Raw genomic sequence first — 13,581 nt, forward strand, 5'->3', positions numbered from 1 at the left:
AAAGGCCAGGGGGGTGCTGAGCATGGTGACGGAAGGTCGGGACCTCTGTCTCGTAGCTGTCCCTGCCCATGTAACAGGCTTTTCTGAGTGAGATTTGGGCCTCTCTCTATTCATTTGGTTTCCTGGAATGGGACTACCTGTGGGTGGGAGGGAGGAATAGTCTCTACTTCCTTCTTGGCTACCTGCTTCAGTGATGTAATGTGTACTTGGCCCTTCTCCTGTCCTAGCTGCCAGCCCTTCCCCGTGTAGGCGCCAAGTCAGAGTTGAACGAAACGTGAGGCTGGGTGGAAAGGAAAGTAAACTGGGCTGTCGGACAGGAGGCTTCTTGGTCCGGGATCGGCTGCCTCCTGGGCAAGTGCAAATTCTTCACTTTGACCTGACCTCAGTTTCCCCACCTCTGGTCAGAGGGTGATGATGGCGATGCAGAGTTCTCTTTATTTCTGTGGCTTGCTAAGCTCTGTATCTTGGGGGAATCACAGACAACACTGATTGGTTGGCTCTGCCGTGCTCTGTGGACATGAATAGAACTGCAGGAACTGGTTGTTTCTACTGAGTCTCTCTCTCTCTCAATTTCATGTGTATTGGTGTTTAGCCAGCATATATTGTCTGTGTGAGGTTGTCGGATCCCTTGGAACTGGAGTTCTGTACAGTTGTGAGCTGCCATGTGAGTTCTGGGAACTGAATCTAGGTCCTCTGGAACAGCAGCCAGTGCTCTTAACTACTGAGCCATCTCTCCAACTCCTCCTTGAGGATCTTAGTGGAGCTACTGAGGCCGTCTTCCTTAGCTGGAGACAAACATTAGCTCTTTATGGCTGAGACAAATGTCTGAGAGAAACAATCTGAAGGGGGAAGGATTTGGGCATGGAGTCATGGCACCAGGGGCATGTGGCCAAGGAGCTTCTCATTGGCAGCCAGGAAGGCCAGGGAGGGCTGGAGCTAGATTCAACCCTCAGGAACATATCCCCAGTGGCCTGTTTCTTGCATCGAGGCCTTATTTCCAAAAGTTTCTACCACCTTCAATGAATCCACCAATGGATGGATGCATTGATTAGGTCAGAGCCACTGTGATCCAGACACCTCTTAATGACCAGATTCACTGTGCAGGGATCAAGATGTCAATGCACCAGTCTTTGCTGGAGATGGCTCATTTAAACTCTAACAGTTTCCAAGAACTGTTATATACCATAAGACCAGGACATGATGGGAGGAGAGAAAGGCCTCTTTGGCTTCTGATTCCTGACTGGTCTGTTTGGAGGCCTGAGGGCCCAATAGTTGGTGCTGATTCTTTGGTTCCTGACTTGGAAAAAAAAATGTATTTATGTGTATGTATATGAGTATATGTAGGCATGTATGTTGGTATCCATGGAGGCCAGAAGAGGGGGTTAGATCTCTTGGAGCTGGAGTTACAGGTTATGAGCTGCCTCATATGGGTGCTGGGAATTAAACTTCAGCCCTCTGGAAGAGCAGCGAGTGCTTTTAACAGATGAGCCATCTCTCTGGCCCCTGTCTATGTTTTGATAAACTGACAAAAGTTACGTGTGGCAGACCTGCATGGGTACGCAGTGCAGTGGCAGGAGCTGCTGTTGAGGCTCAAGTCTAGTTGGTCTGGGGGAACTGTGTACATTAGAGTAGCATGCTGTACCTAAAGCCTCCGGAGTGATAGAGTTAGAGCAGGCACGGGAGAGCCGTGCCCGCAGGCTGCTTCTGCCTATGCCTCTGAGGGTTTTTTGGTTGTTTTGTTTTTGAGATGGGTAGGGGGTTCTCAGCATGTATCTCTGGTTGGCCTAGAATAGACAGTGTAGACCAGGACGGTCTCAAAATCACAGAGATCGTATTGGGATTAAACATATAAACCACTATGTTCGGGTCCCTCCGAGTTTTATTATGGGAACTGGTTCTACTTCTGGATCAAATGCTAGCAATTCATTTCCGTAGCATGCTGTACTAAAGCCTCCGGAGTGATAGAGTTAGAGCAGGCACGGGAGAGCCGTGCCCGCAGGCTGCTTCTGCCTATGCCTCTGAGGGTTTTTTGGTTGTTTTGTTTTTGAGATGGGTAGGGGGTTCTCAGCATGTATCTCTGGTTGGCCTAGAATAGACAGTGTAGACCAGGACGGTCTCAAAATCACAGAGATTGTATTGGGATTAAACATATATACCACTATGTCCGGCTCCCTCCAAGTTTTATTATGGGAACTGGTTCTACTTCTGGATCAAATGCTAGCAATTCATTTCCCTTCCTCTGTCGGCAAGAGAGTTTCTCAGTTTTTCTCTTTCCACCTCCAACCTGACCACGTTTTCCTGGTGTTTGCTGTTGGCCTCAGGTAGGAGGGACTCTGGGCAGAGTCACGCCTGTCTTGGAAGATCACATGGCCACCCTCCCACCTTCTGAGTTGCTTTAGGCAGCACTTTCCACACCTTCTCCAGCATCTGCACTTATTTCCTTTTTTTTTTCTTATTAATACAGTATTTATTTGTCTTCTCTCTGTCAAATCCTGAGCCAATCACTTTCCCCAGACTTCCTGGGGAGGTACAGGAAAAGGAACATACAGGGCAGACGGGACACAAAAGAACGATGGGAGGTGAAGTAGAGACAGCTGCGTCACATGGCGAAGAGGATGAGAAAGGCCACCATTAGGCAAAAGAGCCCCATGGCCTCTGAGAGGGCAAAGCCCAGAATGGCGTAGGAGAAGAGCTGTTGCTTCAGAGAAGGGTTCCTGGCATAACCAATGATGAGGCTCCCAAAAACAGTTCCAATCCCAGCCCCAGAGCCAGCCACCCCAACAGTAGCAGCCCCAGCCCCAATGAACTTGGCGGCTGTGTCAATGTCCCTGGAAATGACACTGGTTTGGAAGCTGCGGCTAGGGTCGAGTGAGGTCAAAGTACGAGGGACTGCCAAGCTGCTGAGGGCCTCATCTCTCCGTGTCTGTGAGTTCAGCTCCACTGCAGACAGAGGACGGCTCAGCAGCTGAGAGGTGCTCCTGACCAAGGAGCGGGTGGAGATGAACCTGGAACAGGCATACATTTTCAGGGGTGAGGGGCCAAGGCAAGAGAGCTGCTCCCAGGGTAGAGAAGACCTGCACTTATTTCCTGAATGCACAGGCGTTCCTGGGCTGGCATGTGGCATTTAGGTCAAGGAAGGGTAAGTTTCTACTCTGGTTTCTTGTGTCTGTTTACTTCCCTGACCAAACCACGTGGCTTTCCACATGAAGCCTGAAAATCTGGGTAGGATGGTTTGCCATGAAAAGACTGTATTCCTCCTAGGGAGAGCTTCGTGGCTTTTCTGAGACCACACAGTAGAAGGCCCCTATGGGATAGGTACTGGGTTATATGGCAGCATGTCTCTGTCCTGTCACACACATGTTCTTGTGCTCCTAAGGGCCAGCCCAAAGCCAAAGTTTTGGGATCAGTTTCCCCATCTGGGAAGTAGCCACCTTCCTCACTTGAGTGCTAGGAGGATGGGGTGAGAATGCTTTGAAAGGTCCCGAAAACTCTCACCTCAAGGGGCTCCGGCAGTTGGGGAAGTTAATGTTTTAAAGGGAACAAAGACAAGAACACGTTGCTTTTGGCGCCGAAGCCGAGGATCTGAGGTCAAAGAACAAATCCTGGCTACTGAAAGGGAGGGTGTGTCTTTCAGAGTTGCTGGACCCTTGGACTGTGTCCTAGGCTCGGTCTGCAGCTCTGCACGTGCCCAGTGTGTTTGTGTGTATCTCCCAGAGCCTGCGCGAAAGAGCCCGTCTCCAATCCAAACGGCCTAGTGAGTAGATGTGATGAAAGACCCCTACTCAGCCGTCTATCAGAGTCTGTAAAGGCCTAGCAGAGACCCCCACCTCCACCTATTGCAAATGGGGGGGGGCATCCTTGAGATTCTGAGTCTCCCTAGGAGCCCGAACTCTCAGAACACTCTTCCTTAAGCAGAGCTTTCGAAGATATCATGAGGCAAATCCTCAACCAGCGCGATGATGTTTTGAGATTACCCACTCCCTTTGAATGAATGAGTCTAGACCTGGATGCTAGTATCAGAAAGACAGTGACATTATACATCTTTTAGTGGGTACACAAGATGCCACCTATGAAGTTTGTTCAGAAACTCAACCCTGAATTTGAAATACATGGTGGGAAAAGAGCTTGCAGACACTATGGAAAAGTGCTCCACCGAATCCAGACTGAAAACTGTATAGTTGAGAAAAACCTGTTTGTTTGTTTTTTTTAACAAATGAAAGGCATAGAGAGAGAAGGGAGGATGGGGAAGGGCTAAGGAGTGGTAGGAAGGAGAAAGAGGAACGTGTGGACTAAAAGGAGACTTAAGAGACTTTCAAGTGACTTAAGTGCATCTGGATCTTGGCTTCACCATGCAAACGGTAGAGCAAAAATCCTGTTTAGACGTGATCGGAGCAGTATGACCACCAACTGGATACTGATGATGTGAAAGAATTATTGCTCACTTTTGAAAACATAAGTACTATGGCTATAGATTTTTTTAAAGGAGTCCTTATTTTGCAATGTTTATAGGTGAAGTAATATGGTATCTGGGGCTGGGATGAGGCTCAGTAAGTAGAGTGTTTGCTTAGCATGCGCAAAGCCCTGGGTTCCACCCCCAGCATGAATCAATGGTGCTGTCCTGAGGCCGCAGTCCCAGCAGTGGGGAGGAGAGTGGGTTCAGGAAGATCAGAAGTTCAAGATTAGAGCATGAAATGGCTTTGGGGATTGAAACACTTGCTGTCTGGCAACCCGAGTTCAATCCCTGGAACCCATGTAGAAGCAGAAGGAGAGAACTAACTGAAATAGTCCTCTGGCCTCCACACTCACGCTGGAGCATCTGTGCTCTTCCCCAGCCTCATATAAATGCAATAAACAGTCACAACAATAAAAAAAATTAAAAATAAATTCAGGATTTTTTTTTTTCTTACTAACATTGAGTTTAAGGCAAGCTGGCATACGTAAGACCCTGTCTAAAAAAATCCCAACATCTCAGATTTGCTTCAAACTAATGAAATGGTGAGGAGAACCTGGGGATTTAGATGAAATGTGATGGTTATGAGTTGATGATTGTGCAAATTAAAAAATCTATAGGGCTGGAGAAAAAAATCTCAGTGGTTAAGAGCCCTGTCTGCTCTCCCAGCGGACCTGGGTTTGAGTCCCAGGCCTCACGTGGCAGCTCATACTATCTATAACTCCAGTTTCAGGGCAAATGACACCTTCTGTCCTCCGTGGGTGCCACACACATGCAGTGCACATGCATACATATAGAAAAAAGTCACATGCACATAAGATTGGAATGACTGCACATCTTTATTTCCAAAACTGAGGAGACAGAGGCAGAGGAACCTAAATCAAGGCCAGCCTGGTCTACAGAGTGAGTTCCAGGACAACCAGGGCTACATCAAGAGACCCTGTCTCAAAATTTAAAATAAATAAAAAAAAGAAAGAAAGAAAGCAAACAAGCAAACTTCAAAGAAAATCTGTTTTTTTGTCAGGGTTCAGTGGCACATGACTGTAATCCTAGCATTTGGGACAAATGAATTCAAAGTCCAAGGCCATTGCAAGCGTTTGCCTCAAAAATAAAGTCATGTTAAGCCAAGCTAAACTAAACTAGAAAAACTGTTTCTCTCTCTCTCTCTCTCTCTCTCTCTCTCTCTCTCTCTCTCTCTCCCCCTCTTTCTCTTTCTCTTTCTTTCTGTTTTGGTGTTTAGAGACAGGGTTCCTCTGTAGCTTTAGAGCCTGTCCTGGAATTCACTCTGTAGACCAGGCTGGCCTCAAACTCACAGAGATCCTCCTGCCTCTGCCTCCTGAGTGCTGGAATTAAAGGTGTGCGCCACCACCTCCAGGTTTGAGAATCTGATTTTCAAGCCATGTTTCTTAGAACCTAGAGGGGCAGGAAGTGGGTCAACTGGCTTTCTTACCCTTATTCTATTCCTTTAAAAAAAAATGTTAACTCTCCCCAATTGAGAAGTATAAAGTCTGTGAATGGAGTCTAGTTTTATCATTTTGTGTGTGTGTGTGTGTGTGTGCATACGTACATTCATGTGGAGGCCAGGGGATGTCAGTGTTGGGTGTCTTTTATTTATATTTTATTTATGTATATGTAGCTGTGTATGAGTATGCATGTTTTTGGGTGCCCTTGGAGGCCAGAAGAGGGGGTTGGTTCCCTTGGAGCTGGTGTTGCAGGCAGTTGCGAGCCACTAGACATGATATTGGGAACAGAACTTGGGTTCTCTTAACCTCCAAACCATCTGTCCATCCATCGGATGTCTTTCTAAGTGACTATCTTAGTGTTTGAGACAAGGTCTCTTATTGAACCTAGAACTTGCTGACTCTGCTGGACTGAATGACTAGCAAGCCCCATCATTCTTTCTGTCTCTACTTACGGGCATACACTGCTCTGCCTGCTCTTTACGTCAGTGCTAGCTATCCAAACACAGGTCCTCTTCATGCGTACACACTTCACTGATAGCCATCTTCCTAGGTCCTCATCATCTTTATATCGAGGAGGCTAAGACCTGGAGAGGATGACCCATTGGCTCTTGCTTTCTTCACTGGCTAAATTCAAGTTTTGAACTCCACTCTATCGACGGAGAAGCAGGTTCATCTCAGTGATCTGGAGGCACCAGAGGCTTTATAGGACCTTATCTTGCACTCTCCAAAGGCCTCTGCCGAGACCTCACAGTGGCTGTGCTGGAACACATTGCTACTAAACCTTCCGGTGGATGGAGATTGATTTCACACCCTTTGGAGTGTTGCTGGCTTTGCTCAATTGCTGGAGAGAGACAGAGACCTAGACCTGAGTTGGCCTTTAGGAGTAAAAGAGGAGAGCTGGGGAAAAGGGGCCCTTTCCTCTCACCTGAAAACCGTTCTGGGGGTAGTTCCTCCCCACTTCCTGTCGTGTCTACCCCTCCCTGCTCAGCCTCCAGATCCCACCCCTGCTCATTCTTGTTGGAGGACTCACCCCACCTACAATACTCTCTCTGCCCCGGTTTCATCCATTGGCTAATTCTCTGGGAAAATGGTTTTTTATTTTCATTGTTTTTGAGGCAGGGTTTCATTAAGCCCAGGCTAGCCTCAAGCTCATCATGGAGTTGAGGATAACCTTATATTCCTGATCCTCCTGCTTCTACCTTCCAATGATGGGAGTACAAGTTTGCACTATGCTCAGAAGAAATGGCACTTACTTAGCTTATTTACTAGCCATATTTATTTATTTTTGAGACAGAGACTTACTATATAACCCGGCCAGCCTGAAAATCACTATGTAGACCAGTCTCGGCTTGAGCTCACAGATATCTGCCTGCTCCTGCCTCCTGAGTGCTAGGAATAAAGGTGTATGTTATTGCTCAAATTCTAGGTATTAATAATAAAAGCCCAGAGTCAGAAGTAGGGATTAGAGAAACAGAGAGGTCAGCCACTAGATAGTTCTTTTACCTCTATGTATGCTCAGACAGAAGGGGCAATCCTGTCCTCAGACTGCATCTCCTGACTCCATCTGTCTCCACCAAACCTCAGACTTCCCTGTGCTCCTGTCTCCTTCCACCTTATATTTCTCTCTCCACCCAGCCATATCACTCCTGTTTCCACCTCCCTAGTGCTGGGATTAAAGGCATAGGATCTCAAGTGCTGGGTTCACCTTTGTGTGAGCTCGGTTTCTCTTTTAAACAGATTCAATCTTGTGTAGCCCAGAGTATCCTTGAACTAACAGAAATCCCTGTACCTCTGTCTCCCAAATCCTGGGATTAAAGGTGTGTGCCACCACTCCCTGACCTCTAGTGGCTTAGCTCTGCACTCTGATCTTCAGACAAGCTTTATTTATTAATACATAAACAAAATATCACCACAGTGTGGCATCGTGTTCAGCAGGAATTACACTTTTAGAGATGAAATGACAGTTATGGATTTATTTGAGAGACAGAAGATTTGTCACATAGAGAGGTCAGAGGACAATTTATTGGAGTCTGTTTTCTCCTTACATCATTTGGGTCCTGGAGATTGAACTCAAGTCATCAGACTTGGCAGCTAGCTTCTTTATCCACTGAGCCATCTCGCTGGCACTCTTCCAGTTGGCATCTGTCTGTGAATTCTGTTTCATATTGGGACTATTATTGTTGACAAAATATCGTCCCTTTTACTGTCATGTTGGCCTCACATCAGACTTACATAGGCAGGCATTACCCTCATTTTACAAAAGAAGAAACTGAGGCTGGGAGCTTAGGATATGTTCTGATCACCTTTCTCATTGCTCATCTATCTGTTCATCCATTGGTTAATTAATTGTAACATATTTACTGATTACGACATGTGAATTACTGTGGTAAATGTTATAGAAGACATGTGGTGGAGGAGACATAGTTCGACCTTTCAAGACTGGCCACCCTCAAAAGCATGTAGTCCAAGCACACGTACCAGGAAGATACTGCTCCCTGAGAGAGCATGGAAGCCCAATCAAGACATTCCTAATGAACTTTGCTACGAGAAAACCTTTAAACGCTTCCCATCCTTTCCTGTAAACACCAACTAACCCTGGCTGAACTGTGCTATTTCCATTCTGTGACTTGAAATGACCGTGTGGGGCCTGACAGTGACACTCTAAGGCTCACGAACTTGGCACCTGCTCTGGACCAGGACTCAGAAGCTCTGTCTTCAGCGGCCTTTCAGGACCGTGTGAGTGTGCATTGAGAGAGCACCTGCGAAGCCAGCGTCCGGATGACGCTCACTGCCCACGTCCAGATGACGTTCACTGCCCACGTCCGGATGACACTCACTGTCCACGTCCAGATGACGCTCACTGCCCGCGTCCGGATGATGCTCACTGTCCCCGGCTTCCTTACTCATTGGAGTCATTCGACAGCTATGTATTAATCTGTCTGTGCAAGATACTGGTTTTACTGAGGCAGGAAAACGGATTATCAGCAAGAGAGTCTAAACTGGAGGGGATTAGGAGTGAATTTGAGGGTACCCAGGTTTCTACCAAGCAGTGGGTTCAGGCCTCACTGTTTGTTAAAAATTTCCTCTCATGATTAAATGTGCATGCAAACTGTGGAGGTCTGTGTAGATTCTGATTCAGCAGGGCTGGGTGAGGTGTCAGGCTCCACCTTTCTATGCAGATCTCAGGTGAGCACTGTACTGCTGCTCACCCAAGAATGGCAGTGTTCTCAGGATGCCAAAGTGCACTGGTGGGCAAGGCGAGGAGCCGCAGTGCAGGGCCAAGCACAGCACTGAACTGTTGGAGCCATGACACGGGTTTTTCAGAAAGGTCATGCCTCATCCACATCTGGAGGGAGGAGGCTGAGATCTTCCCCGCCTGGGTATTTGCTCTGCATTTTGCACAGTGATGATACACGTTTGAGTGTGTGAGCCCCATCTGGATTGGGAGGAGGAAGGAAGGAGGTTACACCATCAATATGGTAACTGTCCTCCGGAGGGGCCTGCAGTATTTCCCCATGGCTGCTCAGTGACCTAGAGATAACAAACAGGCCAGTTCCTCCTATCAGTATCTGTTCGTGCAGGGCGGCAGAATCCAGGGCGGACTGGATGGTTTTGGGGTTTAGGTACTTTTTGTTTGTTTTCAGAGGGTGGAACTGAAGTGTGTTGACTTACATTTTTTTTTTAATTTTTAATACTTTATTTACTTAATGTATTTTTTTATGTGCTCTGGTGTCTTGCCTGCATGTATGTCTGTGTGAGGGTGTCGGGTCCCCTGGAACTGGAGTTACAGTCTTGAGCTGCCATGTGGGTGCTGGGAATTGAACCCGGGTCCTCTGGAAGAGCAGCCAGTGCTCTAACCTCTAGCTATCAACTTAACTTAACAACTTTTGAAGAGAACTCAGATATGTGATCTCAGCCTCTTCTTGCTACATTCTTTGACAGGTCATTTTGTCTTCATTTATGTCCAGTGTGCTGCTTTCTGGATACGCACACGCACCCCAGAGACCCACATGGAACAGGGATGATTACAATGAATTTGGGCCTCTCTTGAGCTACATAGTGAGACTCTATCTAAATAATATTCTAAAAGCTAGGCATGGGGGGGGGGGGTGGCTGGAGAGATGGCTCAGTGGTTAAGAGCATTGCCAGCTCTTCCAAAGGCTCTGAGTTCAATTCCCAGCAACTACATGGTGGCTCAACCATCTGTAATGAGGTCTGGTGCCCTCTTCTGACCTTCAGCATACACACAGACAGAACATTGTATACATAACAAATAAATAAATAAATAATAATTAAAAAAAAAAAAACTAGGCATGGTGGTGCATGCCTGCCATCCCAGAACCTGAAGCCTAACATGGGATATATTAAAAAAAAAAATCAAAGCAAAGATGCTTTGGGCAAAAGAGAAAGACACAAAGCACCCATGTTCCTGTCACTCGGGAGGCTTTTGGTGTGTGGACAGCCTTCCCTCTTCCCCTGTGCCATATTCCCCCACCATTATTCCTCCTTCCTCCCTCATAAAAGTTTCCTTTAACATGCCAGGTGTGGGTGATGTTGTTAATCCCACTGGTCGAGAATAAGACCACGACCACATTTTATAGCAAGTGGGTGGGCTCTGGCCAGATCCATCTCTGTATTTCCAGAAAATGGCCCCTAGTCACAGTTTGCAGCCACTTAAGTATTTTCCATCAGGTCCAATCAGGGACAAGCATACATCCTGACATGTTTTCTGCCTGTGAACCTCCTGCCCATATGTGATCTAGCATATCCTATGCAGATGGGTCACACAAACTTGTTTAGGGGAGTAGAGCACGTGGCTTGTTATCTCCCATAAACAATAGCCTCCAGCATCTAGAGGTTCTAGAGACCCTCTAGAGTCTCATTTTGTAGATATTGATACCCCAGAAGTCCAGGTGTAGAAAGAGCTTTGGGGTCAGTGCTCATGTCTCCGTACAATAGCTGTGTCTCTCTGGGAACTGGGGGGAGATTCCTTCCCCTCTGTTGTAGCCTCCACTGAAGCCAGGAGGCTGGGACATAAGGGAGAGTGTGGTAGTATTGTGATTTCCATACTGTGTTATGGTGGAGACTTAGGGGCTATTCTGTGCATATGTGTGTGTGTATGGATGGATGCAGACATACATATATATATATGTCAGGTGGCTGCTTTGTGTTTTTCCCTTTCACCCAAAGCATCTTTGCTTTGACCTGTTTTGTATATCCCACTTGAGGCTCCAAGTTGGGATGATAGACATGCACCACCATGCCTGACTTTTTTTTGTTTGTTTGTTTAAATTCAGATAGGGTCTCACTATGTAGCTCAGGATGGGTTCAAATTCATAGTAATCTTCCATGCTTCATTTGGAACGGATGTTTATTTGCTGCTTGCCAGGGTCTCATATAGCACAGGCTGGCTTTGAACTCACTATATAGACAAAGTTTGGTTTTAACTTCTGATCCTCCTGCATCGCCCTCCTAAGTGCTGGGATTATAGGCGTGTTTCACCATCCCCAGCCTGCAGTACACATTGTTGCATAGAATGGCTTTCTTTCAGAAATTATGACTATGACATGATTGCTTACTTGGAAAAGCTGGCATTCTTCCTTGTCTCAGAGAGAGAGAAACAATCTCTCTTAACTCTTTAATTCCCTGATGTTTTGGTGGCTTAGATCTTGGGTAGATTTCCTACTCCTGTTATACTGGTGTTTCTCAGACTCACCTATGTGTTCATATTCAGGTGTTCAGGCCTTATCACAGTTTGCCAAATCATAATCTATAGAGGGCTTATAGCTTTTATTTTTTTTTAAAAGGAATATAGGGTCTCATACAGCCCAAGCTTGCCTAGAACTCAAAATTATTCTGCCTTAGCCTCTCAAGTTAAGGAATAAATACATGTGCATGCTACCACACTTGGTTTCTGTTTTTTTTTTATCTTTACTTTTCTGTTCCAATTTGAATTTGACTCTGTGCTTCCTGTTGGATATTGCCCTGCATCCTGAGCATACATGAGCAGGAGGATCTTTAAGTAATTTGTGCTGCAGTCTCCACGGGATCTCCTGGCTCAGGAAGTAAGCATGGAGAGAGGCAGTGGGCAGCACACGTGGCTCACGTCAGCACTGCAGTACCAGAGGCACTGCACAGTAAGATCACTAAGCGAGCTGACGATGTAGCTGATGCATGAAAAAACCCAAGTTAGATACTTACTGCCCTGTACACTGGGGATAGTGGTGCATGCCCGTAATCCCAGCATTTGGGAGGTGGGGGCAGGGAGATCAGAACTGCCAGGTCATTCTCAGGTGTGGAGCAAGTTGGAGGCTAGCCTGGTCTACATGAGATCCCATCTCTCTGAATGACAGCAACATGATTCAAACAACCCGTCACAGTTATCTCAATGGCCATGCTGGCTGAGTGCAGAGTGGAGATGTCCCACAGGAATCCAATGGATTCTCCTTCTTTCTTCTCCCAGGCTTGTGGATGGCCATCCCTCATCTCCACCCTTGCATGGACTTAACTGTGTAGATCCACACCCAGATACCCCGTGCCACAAGCCTAGAGGGCAAGATGGAGGTAGAGGAGCTGGCCCCAGTCCCCTTAGAAGCCTGCAAACGTCCCTCCACCCCCTCCCATCCAGCCCTGATTCCCAGCAGCAGCCAGAGCCTCTTCTGGGCAGGCAGCTCAGGGCAGCCGAGCCATCTCCTCTGTCATCACCACCGCCAATTAGCGGCGCCTCTGGGGCTGCCACTCCCACCTGGCTCCTCTGAGTGTGCTCTGAGCTGTTCTGAGCTTTGGCACTGCCTTCAAGACTAACTGTCCGGGCACAGGAAGGGTACATGTCACACCCAGTAAGATTTTCCCTCTCTCCCTAAACTGAGACCTTAATGGACCCTAATCTTTAATGCTGTCTCTCACCGCCTGCCGAGTCTCACTGCCTGCCGAGTCCCACCACCACCACCTCCTCCATCTCCACCCACCTTGCCACAGTTGCTTTCAGGTGGTTTAGTCTTTGCTGAGGTGGCCCACACTGCTAATCATAGAGGTTAATAAGTAGTCCTCTCAGGGTATCGGGGGGCACAGATATGGAGTGGACCTCAGGAAAACTGCATGATGGATGTGTTTCTTAGCTGCTAATGGGGTGCTGGATGAGATTTTTGTCCTTTGGTGGGGATGACAACCCCCTTTCAGGCTGTGATGAAGATTAAATGTGCTGCTCTGTCAGTGCCCAGGGAAGCACCTGGCACAGGGTAACATTAACAACCACTGAGTCCTCTGGCTTCAGTTTCTTTCCCTGTGTGGTGAAAATAACACACTTGCCTTGGAGGAGAGCCGAGGAGACTCGATGCTAGAATTATATGAACACAAAGTAGGGCACAGCCGCTCACGTCTATAACCCCAGCATTTGGGAGGACATAGGAGGATCAGGAGGCCAAGGTCATTCTCAGATACACAGGTGAGTTTGAGGCTAACCAGGACTTCATGAGATCCTGTCTCGAAAAAAAGGAAGTAAATAAATATATAAATAAACATGTGTATACTAATCCTGGAACCTGGAAGACCCACGATGCTCTGGGAATAGTTCTGATTGGTGAAAATAAATTAATCAGACTATGAGTTTCAGGACTCAGAGCAGACATCTCTAGTCCTGGTTGCAGGCATCAGTATGCCAAGAGAATC

General features: G+C 47.1%; 2 protein-coding genes across 3 annotated transcripts in view; one reads left to right on the forward strand and one right to left on the reverse strand.

The window, feature by feature from the left end:
* Positions 1-13,581, forward strand: part of Dapk2 (death associated protein kinase 2) — a 121,819-nt gene that overhangs the window by 40,415 nt on the left and 67,823 nt on the right. The gene's annotated exons all lie outside the window — the stretch shown is intronic.
* Positions 2,561-3,068, reverse strand: LOC130873812 (ATP synthase F(0) complex subunit C2, mitochondrial-like). The gene has a single exon (XM_057768776.1). It carries the CDS (start codon positions 3,020-3,022, stop codon positions 2,600-2,602), a length of 423 nt encoding a protein of 140 aa, XP_057624759.1. The 5' UTR covers positions 3,023-3,068; the 3' UTR covers positions 2,561-2,599.

The sequence above is a fragment of the Chionomys nivalis genome, chromosome 4 (genome assembly GCF_950005125.1).
Source record: "Chionomys nivalis chromosome 4, mChiNiv1.1, whole genome shotgun sequence".
Lineage (NCBI taxonomy): Eukaryota > Metazoa > Chordata > Mammalia > Rodentia > Cricetidae > Chionomys > Chionomys nivalis.

Coding starts and splice junctions, on each gene's coding strand:
- LOC130873812 (XM_057768776.1), bottom strand. CDS start 3,022: ATGTATGCCTGTTCCAGGTTCATCTCCACCCGCTCCTTGGTCAGGAGC.